This window comes from Lactuca serriola, chromosome 8 (assembly GCF_051521515.1).
Source record: "Lactuca serriola cultivar US96UC23 chromosome 8, Lser_US96UC23_V15, whole genome shotgun sequence".
Taxonomy (NCBI): domain Eukaryota; kingdom Viridiplantae; phylum Streptophyta; class Magnoliopsida; order Asterales; family Asteraceae; genus Lactuca; species Lactuca serriola.
This window is the reverse complement of record NC_136415.1, coordinates 29,999,749-30,020,379: the sequence shown is the minus strand read 5'-3', so window position 1 is coordinate 30,020,379 and position 20,631 is coordinate 29,999,749. Positions and strand designations below refer to the sequence as shown.

The following is a 20,631-nucleotide window of genomic DNA, read 5'->3' as shown; positions in this document are numbered from 1 at the left end:
GACAAAATTTAAAAAAAAAACACTAAATAAAAGTTATATTTAATTTTATTAATAAGCTATAAATAATTATTAAATAATTTGATTTTAATAGATATTTATTTTATTATATTGTTCAAATTAAATAGTTATAATTTTATATATCAATATAATATAAAAATTATAATTTCATAGTTAATATAACATATAATTATAAAATTTTAACAACATATCATTATAAAATTTCAATTATATATTTTTATTCTGATAAGACAACGTAATTACAATAATACTACTACTATAATTTTGATGTAAAAAACATTTATAGGTGCAAAAAATTAGTGTCGCCATTTAAAGTGATAAAAGGATCCTCGGAACACTCCCTTTCACACTCCCACTCCCCCTTCTAACTGTGTAGGGTTTCCAGTCACTTCCAACTCCTAAGCTTTCATCTCAACCGTTCTCCGACACAGCCGATACACACTTAAAGGTAATTTACACATACACACACAAATGTCTGACATCTCCTATGGTTTTACTTTCATCTCAATTTTCATTTCGAGTTGTCTTCGATGTTTAATTATTTCTCTTCCTCTCTGTTCTTCCCGCATTCAATATCTCATACGCATGTTAATTACGACTGGTTATCACTGTCAACTCAAATTCTCAGGTGAAAATGTACATCAATTGAGTTATTGGCTCTCGACAACTTTCTAAACTAAATCGAGGCGTTTGATTTGAAAACATGGAGCGCCATTTTTCAAACTGAAAAATCCATCTTGGATGAACATGTTCTCATACATTTCATATGATAGCTCTAGGGTTTCGACTTAAAAGTAGCAACTGAATTTGCTTAATCATTACATAAGTGGTGTATGGTATTGAAGTGGAATCATTAGTGTCAACATGATAGGGTTTGTGTGCCTTATCTTGTTTGTTAAGAATATGACATTGACATTGATCGTGCTCTGTAGGTTTTGGTAATTGGTGGTTGTTGATCAACTCTTTCTTGATCCAATGCATGTGAGTAGAGGAGGTTGGGTTGGGCCAACATTTGCTTTAGCAAAGTTTGATGATTCTTTTGAAGGGAAGAAATCAGTAATTCGGCGTTCAAAAGAGGAAAGGAAAGGAATGGTTGAGACTTTTATCAAAAGGTGTTTTCATGTCTTTCTGACTCTGTTTCTTTTGGCTTGATCAACAACACATTCATACACAAACTGAAAGATGATAATTGATAAGATTTGGTTTTGTTTTTGCAGATACCAGAAATCAAACAATGGAGATTTCCCATCACTGAATCTGACGCGTAAGGAAGTTGGTGGGTCCTTTTACACTGTGCGTGAAATCGTTCGGGAGATAATTCAAGAAAACCGGGTGCTGGGCCCACCTAAGTCACCTCCAGGTGATAAAAACATGGAGAAACTAGATAGTTTCTTAGAACACAACCCATTGGGTTCAATGTCTGTTGATCTCCATGTACATATGGTAACTCAAGAAGGATCTATTGTTGATGATCAAAAAGATGGATTAGTAACAAATCAATCTGAAAAACACGAAATATTAGAAGATATAGTTGTAGGAGCTTCTTCTTCTTCTTCTTCTTCTTTAGGACATGTAACCATGGAGGAAAAGGATACTGAGAACAGGGAAGTGGTAGATATACAGTTGGAGGAAGAAAATCATAAGAATCAAAATCATACCTCAACTGAAGAAAACATAGATGTTAAACTTGAAGATAGTCTTCCTGTTGAAGAAAAAGTGAGTTCCTTTTGAACATACATACATATTATACATAATTACATATACATACATACTTTCATATTAACATTGTATCTCATGTTAGCAGAATGTAAATGGTGCATACACTCCGAATCTCCACACCATTTCTGTACAAGAATCGACACTTGAAGATGATGATGAAAGAAATGCAAATTTGATCAAATCAAGTGATCCCAGCAATTCCCAAAAGAGAAGAACCACAGCAACATTAAACAGAATAAATCTGTAAGTACACGTGTGTGTGTGTGTGTGTGGGTTGTAATTTGAGTGACACGATTGATTGATTAACTTAATTTGTTGAAGCAGTGAGTCATGGGAAGCTGCATCCAAGAAATCTAGTGGCCAAGAAACTCACCGATTTGTGACATTCATCAAGGCTTTCATTACTGCATTTGTCAAGTTTTGGTCCGACGATTAGTATATTAGATATTTGTAAAATTATCTAATCAGTTTTAACTTTAGTAAAATGATTATCTATTTGATTTTGATTTGTAAAATTATCTGATTTAATCTTTGTTAACGTCGTTTTTATCTGATTTGATCCAACCTAACAAACATAAATCAAATAGACAATTATAAGAAGGTACCAACTGAGTAGATAACCTAATACTCACATTTCATAAGACAAGTAGGCTCACATAGGTGTAAGTAGCATCAACAAATAAGCAGGTTATTAAACAATAAAGTTTATAATCAAACAAACTCGTTGTAAATTAAAGGGTTAATTACATAAAAGACCACCTAATGTTTAATGCTTTTTTAAAATTGAATCTCAATTTTTTATTTTCTTTTAAAAAACACTTACATTTTTTTTCCCCAAATTTTCCAAGTTGGCCATTGCACTTCCCATTATTTATATTTTCTGGTTTGTCCTTATATTTTACTATTTTTTTCGGATTAAACGTCTAACATTAAAGAAAAACTTTACATCTTTGTTATTTTGAAAGATTTCTTGCATTCGTTTTTATAACTCTATGACAGATGCTCTGAGCTTCGTTATACTTTTAGAGTAAATCTAGAGAGAGGGTGTTGTAAATCTATTGCTTGACAAGTGCACAATTCTCTTCCACATAGCTTCATTGATGTGGTCATACACATTGTAGGCGCATGTAACGATCTGGAAAAACTCACCTAGGATGTGTAATGATCAATGATTTGATCGTTATGCAGCCTTGTTTGAACTTTTGTAGATAAAGGGTTATCGATTTCTAATGAGAATGACAAAGCCAACAAGAACAACTTTCACTCTTTCTTCTCCATAACCAAACATCAAAAATTCAGTGCCGACAACCATTGATCAAGTCGATGATCGTTATGCATCTTGAGTTCAACTTTTTCATATCATTACATGTGTATACTATGTTGTTGACCACATCGATAAAGCCACATTTCCATGATAAAGTCACGTGGAAGCCAACAAACCCTTGATCAAGCCGATGATCGTTATGCATCTTGAGTTGAACTTTTCCATATTATTACATGTGTATACTATGTTGTTGACCACATCAATGAAGCCACATTTCCATTGATAAAGTAACGTAGAAGAAAATTGATGTAATCATCAATCAATGGATTTACATTATACATATCATATGAAATACACATAATAACACATAACCATCATACATTATATCATATAACATATCATGTAACGTCTCGAAAATCCAAGGTAATTTTTTTTTTCATTTTTAAAACAATAAATCATACAAACAGTTATTCCAAATCGATCAAAGTGAATATATCATTTAAATATCAGAGTAATATTATTTATTGCCAATGTAGAAAACTCTGGGGGATGTTGTGCAGTCACGCCGTGCCATTCCCATTTGAACCAAAAGTACCTAAAACTATAGATATGAAACCGTAAGCACAAAGCTTAGTAAGTTCCCCAAAATACCACATACCAAAACATATATGTGTGATGGGCTACCCCCATGATTTTTCCTTGCAATGTCAAAGGCTAAATCCCGGTCTTACATACAAGTGCGAGGGGCCATATCTTGGTCTTTCATACAACTGCCAGAGGCCAGATCCTAGAATTTCATATAATTGTCAGGGGCCAGATCTTGGTCTTTTGCACGATTTCCAGGGGCCAGATCCTGGTCTTTCATGAAAGCATCACAGAGACAACTAGTATTCCACATAACAAGTAATGGGCCAACATTGGTGCCTTCGACCCATGGATATAGTGAGAAAACTCACCTCATAGTCTGAAAGAATAGTTGCACTAATCATTACCCTTAGGTCAAATTTGGTGCCTTCGACCCAAATCTCAAACTATAAATCAAATTACCCAAAATACCCTTAGGTCAAATTTGGTCAACCCTGGTCAAAGTCAAAGTTAACGATCAAGGTCCAAAAGTCAATATTTCTTCCCAATGGAGTACGCCATGCGTACCAAGAGAGTACACCCAACGTACTTTAATGTTGACCAAAAGCGGGGCGTTGACCACGTACATGCATCGTATTGCCAAGTACGCCCAACATAAGCAGCCCAATCCCAAAACTCCATTAAAAGCTTATTCCATTAAGCCCTTATGTCCAAAACTCAGATCTAATCCCAAAATGATGTCCTAAGTCATAAAGTTTCCAACTTTTTATGACTTTGCATGGCTATAAAGTGCTTAATGTCCAAAATCCTAAGTTCTTAACCCAATAAGATATCACAACTCTTGTATGGAAGGATAGAAGGGCCAAGATCACATTTTTATGGTTCATAATAGCTCCATAATGAGTAAAGTTTCCAACTTTATCCATTAGAATGGTCCCAACAAACAAGATCTAGTCTTTAAGTCTCAAAGGGACCCAAAAGTACATCTTTTTCAACTTAATCCATTAAGTGCATGACACAACTCCAAATTTTAGACCTAGCATGGTCTAAACCCTAACCGAGTGCTAGTGTGAATCACATTACAATCCTTGTTGCAAGGTGTCCTCTATATAACCATTAGGGTTTGTTTTTAAGCTAAATAACTAAGCCTAGATTGAAACCTAAGTTAAGTAAGGAAGGTGTAATCCATCACTTGGAAAAAGATGAGGGTCTAAACCATAAATAACACACCATAAGTGTGTTCACGGCCAAGAAGTCAAGAAGAAGAAGGGTTCACGGTCTAAGGATAAAAGGAAAATGTTGTTCACGGTTCAAATATGCACAATCAAGTGGGTTCACGGATTGAAATATGGCCATTAGGGTGTTCACGATCCAAGAATAAAGATCAATGGGAGTTCACGGCCAAAACAAAAATGGATAAAGGTGTTTACGGTTGAGGCTTTAATTCACAAAGGAGTTTACGGATGGAAAAATCCGTAAACACACCCTTAATGGGCTGAAAACCCATTTCAAGACAAATTCCAATCCGTAAACACCCCCTATATATGTGTGTTTACAACCTAAGCCAATTCATTTCTCATTTTTCAACCGTGAAAACTCCCACTTTTCTCTCAATCTTCATCCGTGAACAGCTCCTTTTTCTCTCAATCTTCAAGTGTTTACGCGCCAAAATCTTCAAATCTTCATAATTCCTACCAAGAACATTCATATCTTCAAACAATCTTCAAATATTCGTAACATATCAAGATCCAACCATGAACTCATTTCCCTTCCAACCGTAAACCCATTTTCAACCGTAAACTCCACTTTCCTCATTTCCAACATTTCCAATTAATTTCCAAACTAACTGTAAGTCTTCCCTATAATTTAATTATTACTTAACACATTATTCAAATTAATATTCTTATTAATTTAAATATGACGTCGAATATAATTATTTTAGGGTAACGTTATTCGCTCGTACAACAACTCGAGGATCGTCTCTACCGCTTCGCTATCCCAATCTCAAACACACATACAAGGTGAGTTCATACACCTACATTTTCACTATTTTTAAACGTTTTTAGGAGGGAATACAAGTAAAACACAAAGAAATTTTGTGTTAATATTCAAAGGATTTCAAACAGTTTTAAAGTACATCAAGTCGTTTCAACGAATTCAAAATATTATAAAAAGCGTTTCAAATTACTTCAAATGTTTTATAAGTTTATATGTATATGTCTTATACATATATGAGAAAATTTTTATTTAGATAAATCTTTAACCGTTTTGTAACATGTCGAGCAAAAGGGTACTTTTCTCATCGTTTTATCGAGTTATACAAACAATTTAGTTACAAGGACTTTCAATGCATACATAATTCACAGAACATACATTTAAACTATAATAGGTATAGTTTATGGGACACTACTCTAGTTCACTACTACAAGGATACACTATTAAAATAATTATTTAAGTATAATTATTTGGTAATACAAGTACATCACTACAGGATAATACAGAGCATTACTAATACAAGAGAACACTATAACCCTATGGGTAAACTAGTTAATACAGGATAGTGGGGCGGTACTTCATTGTATCATCTGGGTACAGGTTCAAGTCCTATAAATTATAACCAGAGTCTCTCGGATGGAGAGCGTGAGATTTGTATATAGATCTATACGGGACTGACAATCTCACACCCAAACTGCTAGCTACAGTTAGGCAGGCATGCCTGGAGGTGACAAATGTCATAAATACCGATGCCTAAAGAACGTCGTAGAGGCCACTAGGTCATTTTAGTATGGTTATATGAAACTCAAAATAGTATCAACTAAATGATGTTTACAGGATTAACACTACTTCGTGGGTTTTATCTTAATAATAAGACCACACAGTTTTACAAGTAACAAGAACATACAAAATCAAAAGGACCTATAATGTTAACACTATAAGTTCTTGGTTTATGCGTCAAAAATTATTTATAATTATAGGGTCCGATAGGTAATAGAATGGGTGATTTCCGCTTTATTTGCCGTTCCTTGTTTGGTTGTGGGCTTAGAGCAGATTCACACACTTTATTACCTATTCAATCTTGGTTATATATGACCTGTATGAACTAAGAAATTATAGGGGTAATAGTTATGGGTCAGGTCACTATATACAAGCACGATACACTATTTTATGGTACAAAACATACACTCCTTAGAGAACGTATAACATGGTACATGCACACAAAAAGGGTCGTATTACAAATGCAGTCGTATTACATTACTTTTCCCAAGTATGAGTCAAAGGAACTTACGTGTCATTACGTCAGAAAATACAGGATTTTCTGGAAGAATATACTTACATTTCAAAAAGGGCCATTATAGTTAACTCTGCAAGTACTTAGCGAATACGTCCGGGTTAAATACAATGAGGATCCGACAAACAGTGGGATGTGTGTCTTCCGCCCATTTCCTGTTCCTTGTTTGGTTGTGGGCTTGGGGCAGATCCATACAATCGATTGTTTATTCAATCTGGATTGTATATAACTTGTATACACTAAGTACTTGTAGAAGGAGCTAGTATGAGCCATTTTACATATCATTCATTACATTAGGAAATATAGGATTTCCTGGAGAAATACATCATGTTTTATAAAGAAAAAAGAACATGTTTTCTAAAACAAAATGCTTATGAACTCACCAACTTTTATGTTGACACCTTTTCAAAACCACTTGTATTCTCAGGGCACTAGTAGACAGGTACTCGCGCAGGTTCTAGAAGACGGAGCATAGAAGCTTCAAGTCTTTATTTTGCTATTTACTTTTGGAGTCAAACATGTGTGATTCAAATACAATGTAAATACTATATTATCAATAAAATGGTTGTTTTTGCTTTGATTACTATTATTAAATTGTTGTGATACTATACATGATGTCCTCCGCCCTCGCACGTTTCCGCCGTCTCGGTTTCGGGGTGTAATAGATTGGTATCAAGAGCATTGTTTATAGTGAACTAAGTATATCAACCAGTAAAAGATATACAACTATAAATACAATGGGGCCGAAGTGCTCTGACTAAAAGTATACATTTAAAATATAAGTATTTTACGAGAAGTATACGAACAAGCATACATACTAAGAACAAGTATCACAAGAAGAACAAAACAAAAGTATTTGGATGTTGGACACTACAGTCAAACCTAGGCAATTATGTAATCATATCTGGGATGAATATAGCCTGATCAACTATATTTATTTGAGATACGACCAACATGTGTTTGGGTGTGATAGTGGTGTTGCGACGAAGAGATTATGATATAGTACCATAGATCCACACTTTAACGATGGATTCAATGCAGTTCTTTAATGCATTTTTGCACCACATCTTTCTTTCAGTTCTTGAAGATGTTTAGATAGTCCGAAACCCAAAAAATGAGTATTAAATAGTTTACGCCATGAGTCATACATCATTCATTTTGAATCGAGGATCAGTGTGATGTATGACTTTATGTTGGTGATGCCATACGACTTCTTAGAAGACTTTTTGACAACTATTAACGATGATAGAATGAAGAATATTAGAGAGTGATTTTAGGTGAGATAGTTGAGAATTCTTGTTCTGATACCATGTTATTTTGAGATAAGATCCAGACTTTCTTCTCATTATCCAATCCAATCAATATATAAAGTACAAGAATACAAGATTCCGAACCTCTACACGGTGTGGGTCAAAGGCCATACATAAAATACACACATAAATTGTAAGTCCCCAAACACAAAAATACAATTTAATCATAAATATGCATACACAAACATACACACACACACACACACATATATATATATATATATATATATATATATATATATATATGCACACACACACGTTAACACATGACACATAGCCACGAAAGATACATAACTTTACACAAGAAGCATGTGTTGACAAGGTTCAATAAGAAATACCAAGCTTATAAACGCCTTTGAAAGTATAAGAACTAAGTTCTTGTGGGGAATCTAACGACTCTAAGGAAAAATATATTGGATTGGTGGAACAAGGTGTTCTCAAATGCAAATTCTTGTTTCAAGTGTTGGTGTTCTTGTCGTACAGAAAATGTGTTACTTTGGAAGCATGGTTGTAACACCCATAAAAATCATGCCAAATTAAAACTTTTTTAAAAACATTTCAAACCATTAAACATTACAAAGTTTGTTTTCTAAATGGTATAATATCAGAGTATCCTAGAAACATATACACAAATATGAGGAGCTGTACGATCACGCCTTTGCCTTCCCACGATCATTTGATGTTCCTGAAACCAAAACTGAAACTGTAAGCCCATAGTTTAGTGAGTTCCCCAAAAATACCCATACACACAATAATACACATATAATCATAAACAAAATACTATGTGCCCAATCAACCATCAGGTTGGAATACCTCAGGCCCTCAACCATCCAGTTGGAATGCCAATATACTATGGATACAATCATCCTCAAGATGGAATACCCCAGGCCCACAACCAACAGGTTGAAATGCCCACATACTACGAGTCCAATCATCCTCGGGATGGTATACTTGTTGGATTAATGTCTAAGTCCATAACTATAATTGGTAAGACTTGACTCGACCCGGCATGGTCCATTTGGGTTGCATGGCATCATGCACTTGGATAGACTAAAATGAGAGAAATAACACTTAAGGTTTATTAATATATTATAAGTTCTAATATATTAATAAGATTATTTAATTAGTATTGGTCAATAATTGATCTAGAATTAATTAAGTGATCAAAAGAAGACTAATTAAATATATGGGTTGATTGTGTAAATCATCCATACTTATATAGTGGGCTAATGCTCCATGGATTATCAAGTTGGGCTCAAACCCATTGGATGATCCATGGATGCTCCGTGGTGTATTTGAACCCATGGATCCAAGGAAATGGAAAGCCATGACAATTAGGGTTTACCCTAATTGTAACAACTATATAAGCATCTTATTGGTGTGAGAAATCGGCGACTAGATATGCATGGAGGGCAAGCCGTTTTCTTGAAGTGTTCTAATTTCTCTCTAAGTTATTCCAAGTGCTTATGGTGTTGTGTGAACCATTTGAGGTGTCACACTTGGGGCCCTAGGCACTCAAGCTTCATGAAGACAAGCACCAAGAAAAGGTATGTTATTCTAACTTGTGTTATTCAAAGTTTTGTATGCTAGAATAGAACAATACCTTGGAAAGTTGATATTTGCATGTATAATAGAGAAAACATAGATCCAAGGTATTTAGGGTTGCATGTACACTTAGGAGTGTTAGATTGCTCAAAACCCAACAGTGGTATCAGAGACTAGGCTTGTTTTCTTGTTGTACTTGCTTAAATTGCTTAAAAAACGACTTTTGGTGCTGTCTGCCCAGCAGACTCGCCGAGTCCATGAAGGGACTCGACGAGTCGAAGGCAAAATGCATCCAACTCGCTGATTTTATTCATGCACTCGACGAGTTGGACCCCCAGACAACATATTTTCGAGTTTTGGTGCTGGAATTGGTCTAGAATCATTACCTTTGACTGTTTTGGGCTTATAAAACTTGTTTTGAAGGTGGTAATGATTATGTTAAACCAATTTCAATGCTATAATAAAAGTTTCAAGTTTATATGTGTTCATGTTATTCTTGAAAACTATTGATTATGAATGATCATGCTTATGAGTTTTGCTAGATCATAGGAATTGTGTGCAAATTGTTTGTTGATATAATTCATGATCTTGTTGAAAATTGTATGGAGTTCATAACTTGTCCTCAAGTTATGAATTTTCAAGAATTTTATGTTTCCTTGATTTATGAGTTAGTTTAGATTGATAATGAAAAATTATGTTTTAGTTGTTTTCAATCCATATTAGTCTAAAAGAAGTTCATAAAATATGTTTTTGTAACTTGTCTTCAAGTTATGTGAAAAGTCATTTATGAATCTTAAAAACTCATAAAAGTTTTGTAGGTTACATAAAATGTAAGAGTTTATTCCATTAAATAGTTTAATGACTCCATAACTTGTCCTCAAGTTATGGATGTTGAAGAGACACTTCTTTAAAGTGTTTTTAAAGAATAAGGGGTTACATTAAAATGAAGAGTCTTCATTTTAATGAACCATTAAACTCATAAGTTATGATTTAAAGAGTCTTGAAATAGTTTCAAAACTTGCCCTCAAGTTTTGGAATTTGAAAAGTTACTCCTCATGTATACTTTAATTCCAAATTGAACATTGAAATTTTAAAAAAGTTTAAAATTCAACCCTTATACTATTATTATAATTTTAATTATATAGATATGTATAAGAGGAATTCAATCTTACCGTTAGTAGGCCTCATTCACGAAGCCGGTCTATAAGGGGGGTATAAGGTTATTGCCTATAAAATGGTAGTTTAATGGGTGTCCACTCTCACCCACCGCTTCCTTGACTGGTGGAGGGTCGTTAGCCTAACGGGTAGGAATGGACTATAATTCTCCCTTCATTAAAAGTATAATGAAAAATACTAAGTAACTAAACACTTATAAATTCCCAATCTTAGTTACTTAGGAAAATGTGAAAAGGTGCTAGCCCATAAAATTACACTTTGTACCTTACCAAGTCGTTAGTGGAGCGTGTGTGGTTAACCGACACACTAACATGGACTAGTAAGAGTGGCAAAGGGTAACTTGACTTTATTATAAATCGGTGGAGCATGTGTGGTTAACCGACACATCGATTAGGTAATATTGTTAAGGGTACCAAGTCAATTTGTATGGTTATTCACACCTTGTTTGTGATCCTCGGCATCCCAGTCACAAATTTGAGAGGGCACAATCAAGATTCAAACATGCCATTAAAAAGTTCAATGTATCTCAAAAGGTCTAGGAGTTTCAAAACCAATAAAACCTAATAATAAAATATTTCATTTTCATGGTGGAAATTGGTAAATCGTCATTTACCTACCTTCAACTATTTTATAATTTGGATTACGACATCCCTCTTCCAGTTATAAATAGGTTGTTGGGTCCTAGCCTTAATATTTCATATTGGGTGTTATATTAAGGACTTTAAATCAACTAACTTGAATTTCTCCCATTATAGATGTCTAGTTTAGACAGCTATGGTCTTCCCAAATCTTTAGGAACAAGCTTTCTAATGAAGATGATATCCCAAATGGAAATGAAGGTGAAAGATCAATCCCTTTGTTGGGCATTTGTGGGACGAGAAATCATACTTCACTTCATCCACCTCCTCCAATAAATCTCCCTATCCCACAAGTTTTAAGACTTGATAAGTTCTAAGTCACTTAATCCCTATTGGCAAGCAAAGTCTATATGTGCTTAGATCTTGGGGATTAAGCCACATATTGACAAGTCGGGAGAGTCGGGTGTCGAAGTCTCGAGGTAGCTGGCTGCTGACTTGGTTCTTCAGTCATTCCCTGATGACAGGTCGCAACAAGACCCTTAATGATCTTACCTATTTTCTTGATGATGCTAAATCAGCAGTGATTTGGAGCATTAGTAAAGCAAATTGGATTGGAAGATCTACTTTCCAAACCTATTTGGACATTGAAAATGGTGACATTGGAGGTCCAGGAAAAACTTTCTCTTCCCAATGGAAAGGGATCGGCCATAGTCAACTCGGTTGACCAATTGGTAAAGAGAAAGGTTAAGTCTGTGATAGTCCCATGTACCGTTTCCAAAGAGTCCATATGATTCTGTTGCCAAAGGAAAGACATTGGTTGCGAAGCTGCTAGATTTACCTGAAACATCTTAAGGATGTTAAAGTCAATAGGTTTGACTCTATTTCAGGTAAAGTCCATTGTCTAACTCTATTAAGTTTCTATTATGAGATTCTTATTGCATAATGTGACGAGGTCACATGTTGATGTTTTAAGAATCAAAGAAAAGGAGAAGAAACTTAAAGGAAGTATATACTGATTCTGATCGCGAAGATGGATTTCGATCGCATGGTTCGGTGATCAAAATTTTGAGTTGTTACTTAAGAGTTATGATATATTGCTTAGGAATAGATAACAACAAGTTTTCCATATGGATTGTAAGGATAAATTTTTCCGCAAAGTTTTAAAATAAAAGAAAAATGGTTTTGATTTTATTTATTTTAAGTATCCTTACAATGGCATTTGTGAAAAATTGTTGGTTATATGTTTCCATTGATAAGCAATATGGGTAAATGGATTTGATTCTTTCATTAGTGGAAGTGACATAATTTACCAAATAAGGAAAGATTCTCATCACCCAAGTTTCAGTTGGATAGAAACTTGGAATCATGCAACTTGTATTGTATGATCATGAGAATTTTTTATATATTTGGGAAATTAAGTCTAATTCCTTGTTCACATGTATATGTGAATCAAGTGAAGGACAAAGGGATCAGATACACTTGGATGTGCACTGATCAAGTCCACCACAAAGTTGATAAGATTATTCATTATGATTTACTAAAGTTTAGTAAATATGGTTATACTTACAAGTTTAAGTATCGTTCTGGATCATTGGAGAAGTTTCAATGATAAACATAATGAGTAAGAAGAATCAAATAAGGCAGAAAGATAAAAGTTTCTCTAATCTGAAGAGATGGGAGAGTACTTGAGTATCTTGTTTTATGATTATCTTAGTGATTATGAAACCATGTCACAATTGATCCTCTAAGGACACCTTAGTTCATTTTGTTTGGCTAAGGAGAGGAATCGTGAATTGTTGAAATGGTTAGATCAAAAGATAAATTATACTTCATTCCAAAATTAAATCTTAGAGTCATACTCCAAGATTAAGCCTTGAGTCACATAATCTTAAGAAAGGTTTAAAACACTTGTTAAATGTAGAGTAAAATGTGTTCTTACTCTTGTACATTTGAAATTGGTAAGTTGTGATGTTTTGGATAAAACAAAGACCAACTAAGACCAATTGTGAGAAGTGTTTAACTTGATAAGAATCTGCACTAACTCTTGAATATTCGTTTTTGTCAAGGAATGGTTCTTGATAAAGAGAATCTTATATGTCAAGAGGTCAGTGGGAGTCTTAAAAGGATCTTAAGATAGATTCAAGAACTAATCAAGAGTTTTGTTAATCACTAGACCACGACTTGAGGTTTGTAACCTATCGTGTTGACATATTCTGTGCCCATTCCAGTTAAAGTTGGTTTTGCATTGGAGTTCTAAGAGTTCTCAACTGGTTGCATAACAAATTGGAAGCAATGGCATGCCCTTGAGCTGCCAGGTGGCAAGAAATTAGATTGAGTTCAGTCCATATGAGTTTGGATTTGTCATTATCCTTGTCTTGTGACTATGGTTTTGACAATTCACATGGATAAGAACACATACACCATTAAATCTAAGTGTAACAGCCCGGAATCTCAGGTATTGTTAAATTATGTTTTTGGGGTGATTTAAGAGGGGACTCGGCGAGTTGGAGCCTAGACTCGCCGAGTAGGATCGCAGACTTGGTCGCGGGTTCGCGACTGGACTCGACGAGTCCAGATATGGACTCGGCGAGTCTACGCTGTTTAGCGAAAACCCTAACCGTTCAGGTTTGGGATGTATAAAAGGGACTTATTGGCCGTCATTGTTCATTTTAGCCTTCTGAGAAGAACCCTGAATCGATTGTGTGCATCCGGAGCAAGGATTATAGGCCATTGTTGATTATAGAAGAGTTGTTGTGCAAGGAAGAGAAGGGATTGGCTAAAGGAACAGCAAGGGAGTCACATTCTGAGGATTGGGGACATAGAGAATACATCATCCAGGTAAGAATTCGAGTATACTCTACTATGTTGATGTGATTATGGAATTAGGGTTTATGGAACCCCTTTTGTGAATAGATTGAATGTTACTCTAGTCCCCTAATCGATTGTAACCCTGTATTGGGACCTTTGGAGGTCCAGAATGTCCCATGTCTGTGCATTTCGGGAACTGATGAAGGTTTTGGATTGGAATCCTTATGCCTTAGGTCAAAATGTAAATTATGAATCATAGGGTGTATCATGAGCACTGAAATGAGGACTTTACGTGATGGATCAGCCTAGGAAGGCCAGACCTAGGAATGGTCGGAGCAGTTCTGACCTTAGGATGCAGTTTGAGCGGTTTCATGGCATGGACTCGCCGAGTTCGATGAACAGACTCGGCGAGTAGCTTGAAGATTAACTTGGACTCGTCGAGTTGTTCTTCAGACTCGGCGAGTTGAGTCGGGGTGGCCCCGCGATTCTTCCAGGAGTAACTCGTCGGGTCAAGGAGGATACTCGACGAGTAGAAAGGGAATCTCAGAGAATTGGAGGACGTCTAGACTCGCCGAGTCGCCATGGCACTCGCCGAGTCCGGTCGAGTTGACCGTTGACCGTTGACCGTTGACCAGAGTTGACCTAAGTCTGACTTCTTAGGGATAGTCACACTTAGAAGATATAAGTATTAATGAGAGATATGTGATGTTATAGGGAGGTTGTAGCTCGACGGATTGTGCACGAGTGATTTCAGGATTTGCTAGCTTTCAGCATTCACGAGGTGAGTCTTCTCACTATACTGTACCCGGAAGGGTTTTACTGTGTGACCGGAAGGTCAGATATGATAAGTGATATGTATGCTATATGTGGTAAGTTATTTGTTATATGTGCTATGTATGTTATGTGGGCCGGAAGGCAATATGTGATGGGCCGGAAGGCGATTATGTTATGGGCCGGAAGGCGTTGTGTTGAGGACTAGAAGGTCAGGGCCTGGAAAGGCGTATGCGCGTAAGTTGTATATTGGGGAACTCACTAAGCATTTATGCTTACAGTTGTTATGTATGTGTTTCAGGTACTAGCGAGGACCGTGGGAAGGCGCCGGCGTGATCGGTACACACTGAAGGATGTTTTTATGATCTTGGGATTTAGACAATTTGTATTTGACATGACACTTACATTATTTATGCCTTGTCTTGAAAGGAAATACTTTATTTTTAAAATGAAAAATTTGTTTGAAAATTTGCGTTGTTACAATTGGTATCAGAGCCTTGGTTTGAGGGATTCGGGTGCACCTTCGGGAGTAACTGAACTCAAACCGAGGATTTGAGAATTTTTTTTTTAAATAAAGGCATAGAATCTTGTAAATGGTTTTGTGGTAAGCAAGAAAGAAGCAGTGTGTACGATCAGTCAGCACCCGAACGGTAAAGATCCCCAAAATACCTTACAATATTATATGATATGAATTGTTATGCATGCTAGAAGACTAGGTATTTGTGACATCCCCATTTTCACGGCCAAAAAAGACCGGTTTTGTTTATGCTTTATAAAAATCAGAGTACTTCATTTTATAAAAATGTTGCAAAATTTGTTCCCAGAAAAACACGATAAATACGTTATTAAAACATTTTCGAAGAAACGTATTTATTTCATTTTAAAACGTTTGGGATGTCATTGTTAATACAGAAACATAAGCATAAACAGAACTTACAATTATTTACACTAGTGATCTACATCTCTTTAAATCTCTCAGTGTAATGTCACTTCATATCGTCACCTGTGATGTAAATAAACTGAGTGGGTCAGGTTGGGAAACCTGGTGAGTACATAGGGTTTTCAACCCACAATAATATAGTTATTATGTTTAACAATCAAACAATCAACCCAATTACCCATCCCCGTTATCTTCTTTTAGTCTTCCTAAAAGATATTATCTCAAGGGTCATCTCCTATATCATATTTACTTTTCATCTCCTTACATCGTATTTCCTTATATGATTGTTCCTACGAACTTTACCTAAGGATCATCGCCCACATTGCATAGACAATACTAATCCGGGGATTACTCCCTCAATATGTGTCTAGCAAGAGTTAAGGTATCATCACATGATTACGCAGCCACAACATCACCTGGACTTGTAAATCATGATAAGGGTTAGTCTATCATCGCATGAATACGTAGCCACAACATCGCCTGGACTCGTACTTCATAATAAGGGTTAGACTATCATCGCATGAATACGTAGCCACAACATCGCCTGGACTCGTACTTCATAATAAGGGTTAGACTATCATCGCATGAATACGTAGCCACAACATCGCCTGGACTCGTACTTCATAATAAGGGTTAGACTATCATCGCATGAATACGTAGTTTCAACATCGCCTGAACTCGTAATTCATCACCTACAGGTTACTAGCCTGCTGGTGTTTCCACGGGGTTGTCTATAATAGTCCGTGGTCGCCATCTATAGTCTAGTGGATGACTACATCTCCAAATTGTCGGACAAGGTTGTAGTATCCTACATCACCGATTCATAATCACCTATCTATCCTCACCTAATTATCATCATCTTCCTATCATCACCTATCTCTCATTATTTTATTTCATCACTCACCAACTATTTCATCTACCCATGTTTTATCCCAACATATTCGTAGATATAAAATAAATATACAGTTTAAATCATTTAAAACATGTATAAATCATTCATCCAGCATAGATAACAAGTATTCAAACAATATGCACACATAGCACGTAATTTATATTAAAATACTTCATATCTATGTGTAAGATGAAAGGGACCATGCACTCACCTGAGTAGGTGGTGACTCAGCACTCGGACAGCGCTTCGATACTCTCAAAACGATATTCCTTCGATAAAACCTAGTATCGATACCACTAGGGTTTAGTTTAACGATAACCGCGACAAATTAATTAGTCTGACTATTATTAAGCGTTAATAACGCTCAATATAACTCATAATAATAACCTAAATAATTATTTTAAGGACCTAATAACATTCCTATAATTATTTGAAAGCTATATAAAAAATTGCGTAAGCGTAGCACACTTACAGCGAATTTTATCGAAAACCGGAACTTAATTGGAGCAGCGTTTCGAAACCGAAAAACTCCTTTTTCTCGGGACTCCGGGAGCCTCGGGGCTTCCCTAGGGTGCTAGGGGTTTAACTAGGGCTTAGGGGATGTTTACAACACTTAGAGAGAGAAAGAAGTTAGAGAGAGAGTGAAGAAAGGTGTGAAAAATGAAGGAAAATCGGCCTCTTTTTATAGCCTTGCAAGGCCTCGGTACGCTGGGCGTACCTCGGACCTACGCGGGGCGTAGTCATCGGATAAGAGTGTCAGCGAGGGTCCAGCTGTCTAACACTCGGAGTTGATCAGGGCGAGGGTACGCGGCGCGTACTGGCTTCGGACGCGGGGCGTAAGCGAGGGCGACGTGTTCTTCATCCGAGGCGAGATCTGATCAGCGATGGACGGCCCACAATGCGCCACGTCATCAGCTCCTTATCAGCCTTCGCAAATTGCATTCTCGACTTCTAAAAATCATAACTTTTGCATACGAGCTCCGTTTTCGACGTTCTTTATATCCACGCGAAGGTGGGAACGTACTCTACAACTTTTGTTTAGACTTCGTTGGCTAATTTTGGCTCGATTTTAATTTTTATATTATCAACGGGCCGGGACACGATTGGTCCGTTAAATCCTCATAACTTCTTCATCCGACATCCGTTTTCACCCATATTTTTCTCGTTACGCTACTCTCAACGAGATCTTCGATTCTCGTTTAGGTCGTGTCGGCTAAAAACCGCTCGATCTAATATTCGAATTTCGGGCTGTACACTGCTATTCCGAAACTTCGAAAAATCATAACTTCTTCATACGAAGTCAGATTTGGGCGTTCTTTTTATCGACGCTCTTAGTTTAACATATTCTACGACTTCCGTTTAGATCGCTAAGGATAAATCTCGCTCTATCGTAAATTCACTATTTACGCTTCCTGGTGCCGTGCCGGTTTTGCCGTAAAACTTCGACGGGCCATAACTTCTTCGTTATAACTCGGATTTCGGCGTTCTTTATATGTACGGAAACCTCGTGTGACATATACTACAACTTGGTTAAGATTATTTATTCTAAATAATCTTTTGTCAAAAAGTCGTTTTCGACCCCTATTGCCTCTAATTTGACTAGCCCAGATCTACGGGCGTTACAATTATCTCCCCCTTAGGATGATTACGTCCCGGAATCATCAACGAAACAGGGTCGTATAATGACTCCATACGTCGTCTCTTCATCCTAGGTAATAATTATAACTTCTACATTCTTTCAAGTCTATCTCTCAGACTTATTGACTGTATGTAGTACTCGATCGTGCACCTGCTCTCTTCCTCAGGCTAGACTCCAAATTATGATCTTCAAGTCAAAATCTCGATCCTTACTGGATACGAATTTGAGATGACTTCTTTTATTACTACTATGGATCGACGTGTCATATTCTAATGACCTATCATCGTATGTTGCAACACTTAGACTTAGGTCTCTTAGAGTTAAATTCTAAAACAGACTATGCCTTCCTTCATGTTCTAATGTGATATAATCACACTTTAACATTAGGCATTTCTAGCTACCAACTTCTTTAACAACGAGTGCGATACTTCTATTGATCGCTTTAATTTCAACCGTTTGGTTTAATGTCGGACGCCACATCAAACTTGTTTCTCTGAACCTCACAACATACTCATCGTAGTCGGACTCGATTCGATATGACCACAAGGGTCGGAATATCAACAATCTTCTTAGTCATTACCGAAACGATGGTAACGACATACTTGAATAAAACGAAATCAATTTCTAGCTTCTCGGTAACCTTGTGACTTTCCCTGATCCAAGTGTGAGTCCTGTGCTTCCGGTAGTATAGGCCTCTACTACCATTCACACCTACTCATACTCGTCCCAAGTATTGTCTCGCAGTTTCCCAAGTCACCATGCAGCGAATCACATAACAACTTAACTCATCAGATAACAAAACAAAGGTTTTATATTATTTCTTGAAACGATTACATAGGTGTTCAAGTTCACCCTAGGCTATGCCTCTAATAGGCTACATCATACGAAATTATGGCTACTGCATAATTTGATCTTCGGGTAAGAAGTCCTCATTCTTGATTCCTCGCATGGTTTTCTGCTTCGTCGAGGATCATGTGAAATGCCCTTGGTTTCGGCGGTGCATTTGGTCTTGCAGCTTCGTTTTTCTTTGGACAGTTCTTTGAAATATGCCCATCATTTCCACATTCGTAGCACTTCTTGTTGTTGAATGCACAATCTCTGGAATAGTGACCGGTCCTACCACACTTATAGCACGTCACTTCACCATCGCATCTTCCGAAGTGCTTCTTCTTGCACTTCTCACACCACTTGGCTTCATTCCTTCGGTCGTCCAGGTTAGACTTCGAGAACTTTCCCTTATTATCAGGTCTTGAGGATCCTTCCAACTTCCTCTTCTCACCAACTTCAACTTTCTCCAGACCCTTTTCCCTTATTTGGGTCTCAACATTCTTGGCTGCCCAGATGGCGGCTTTCAAAGTGGTTGCTTGTTTGACCATTGGACCAAAGTCTGCTGGTAATCCATGGGCAAACTTATTGACCTTGGAGAGTTCAGTTGGAACTAGATAAGGAACAAGCTTCATTTTCTCCGTAAAACTTGCAGCATACTCGATGACACTCATCTTTCCCTTCTTTAGATTCTGAAACTCGTTGTTGATTTCTAGAAGATCCTGTTCAGAGCAGTACTGCATTTTTAGCTGCACCAGAAAATCTCCCACGACATCTTGTTCGCTTCTCCTTTGGGCATCGAATCAGCTAGTAGCTTCCACCAGCTTAGTACTCCAGATTTCAACAGAGGAACCGCGAGAGCGGTCTTTTGCCTGTTGCTACACTCACAACTCTCAAACATCGTCTCCATCTCGGAGATCCAGTTTATGACTTCCACCGGCGTCGGGCTTCCAGATAGACTCGGTGGTTTGGACGCCATGAAATCCTTGTATTTGCATCCACGTCCATCATTTCCTCCATCCTGGTGGTTTTGCTTAACCATTGGTGGGTTGGCTTGACCAACAGTCCCACTGTAGTTTCCCTCCTCAGTCTGCCCCTCGTTCAACTCGGGCCGTTCGATCTGAATGGTTGCCTCCTCTCGATTTTGCTGGAGCAAACGCCTGGTTTCCTCCATTTGACGATCCAACATCGCTTGGATCATCGCTTGCACTCCGGCCATTGTGACTGGCTCAGCAGTGGCTTCCATCACCGGTATTTGCTCAATCACTGGGG

The 20,631-nt window shown here is 36.9% G+C and overlaps 1 protein-coding gene across 2 annotated transcripts; it reads left to right on the top strand.

Moving 5' to 3' along the window:
* The first annotated feature begins 320 nt into the window (after nt 1-320).
* Nucleotides 321-2,252, top strand: LOC145070969 (uncharacterized). 2 transcript variants are annotated; one of them, XM_079017918.1, is made up of 5 exons: nt 321-466; nt 951-1,130; nt 1,236-1,734; nt 1,823-1,980; nt 2,062-2,252. In XM_079017918.1, exons 2-5 carry the CDS (start codon nt 994-996, stop codon nt 2,171-2,173), a joined length of 906 nt encoding a protein of 301 aa, XP_078874044.1. In that variant the 5' UTR covers nt 321-466; nt 951-993; the 3' UTR covers nt 2,174-2,252. The 2 variants fall into 2 exon arrangements, with proteins under 2 accessions (XP_078874044.1, XP_078874045.1); XM_079017919.1 differs by lacking the exon at nt 321-466 and adding an exon at nt 527-646.
* The last annotated feature ends 18,379 nt before the right edge of the window (nt 2,253-20,631 follow it).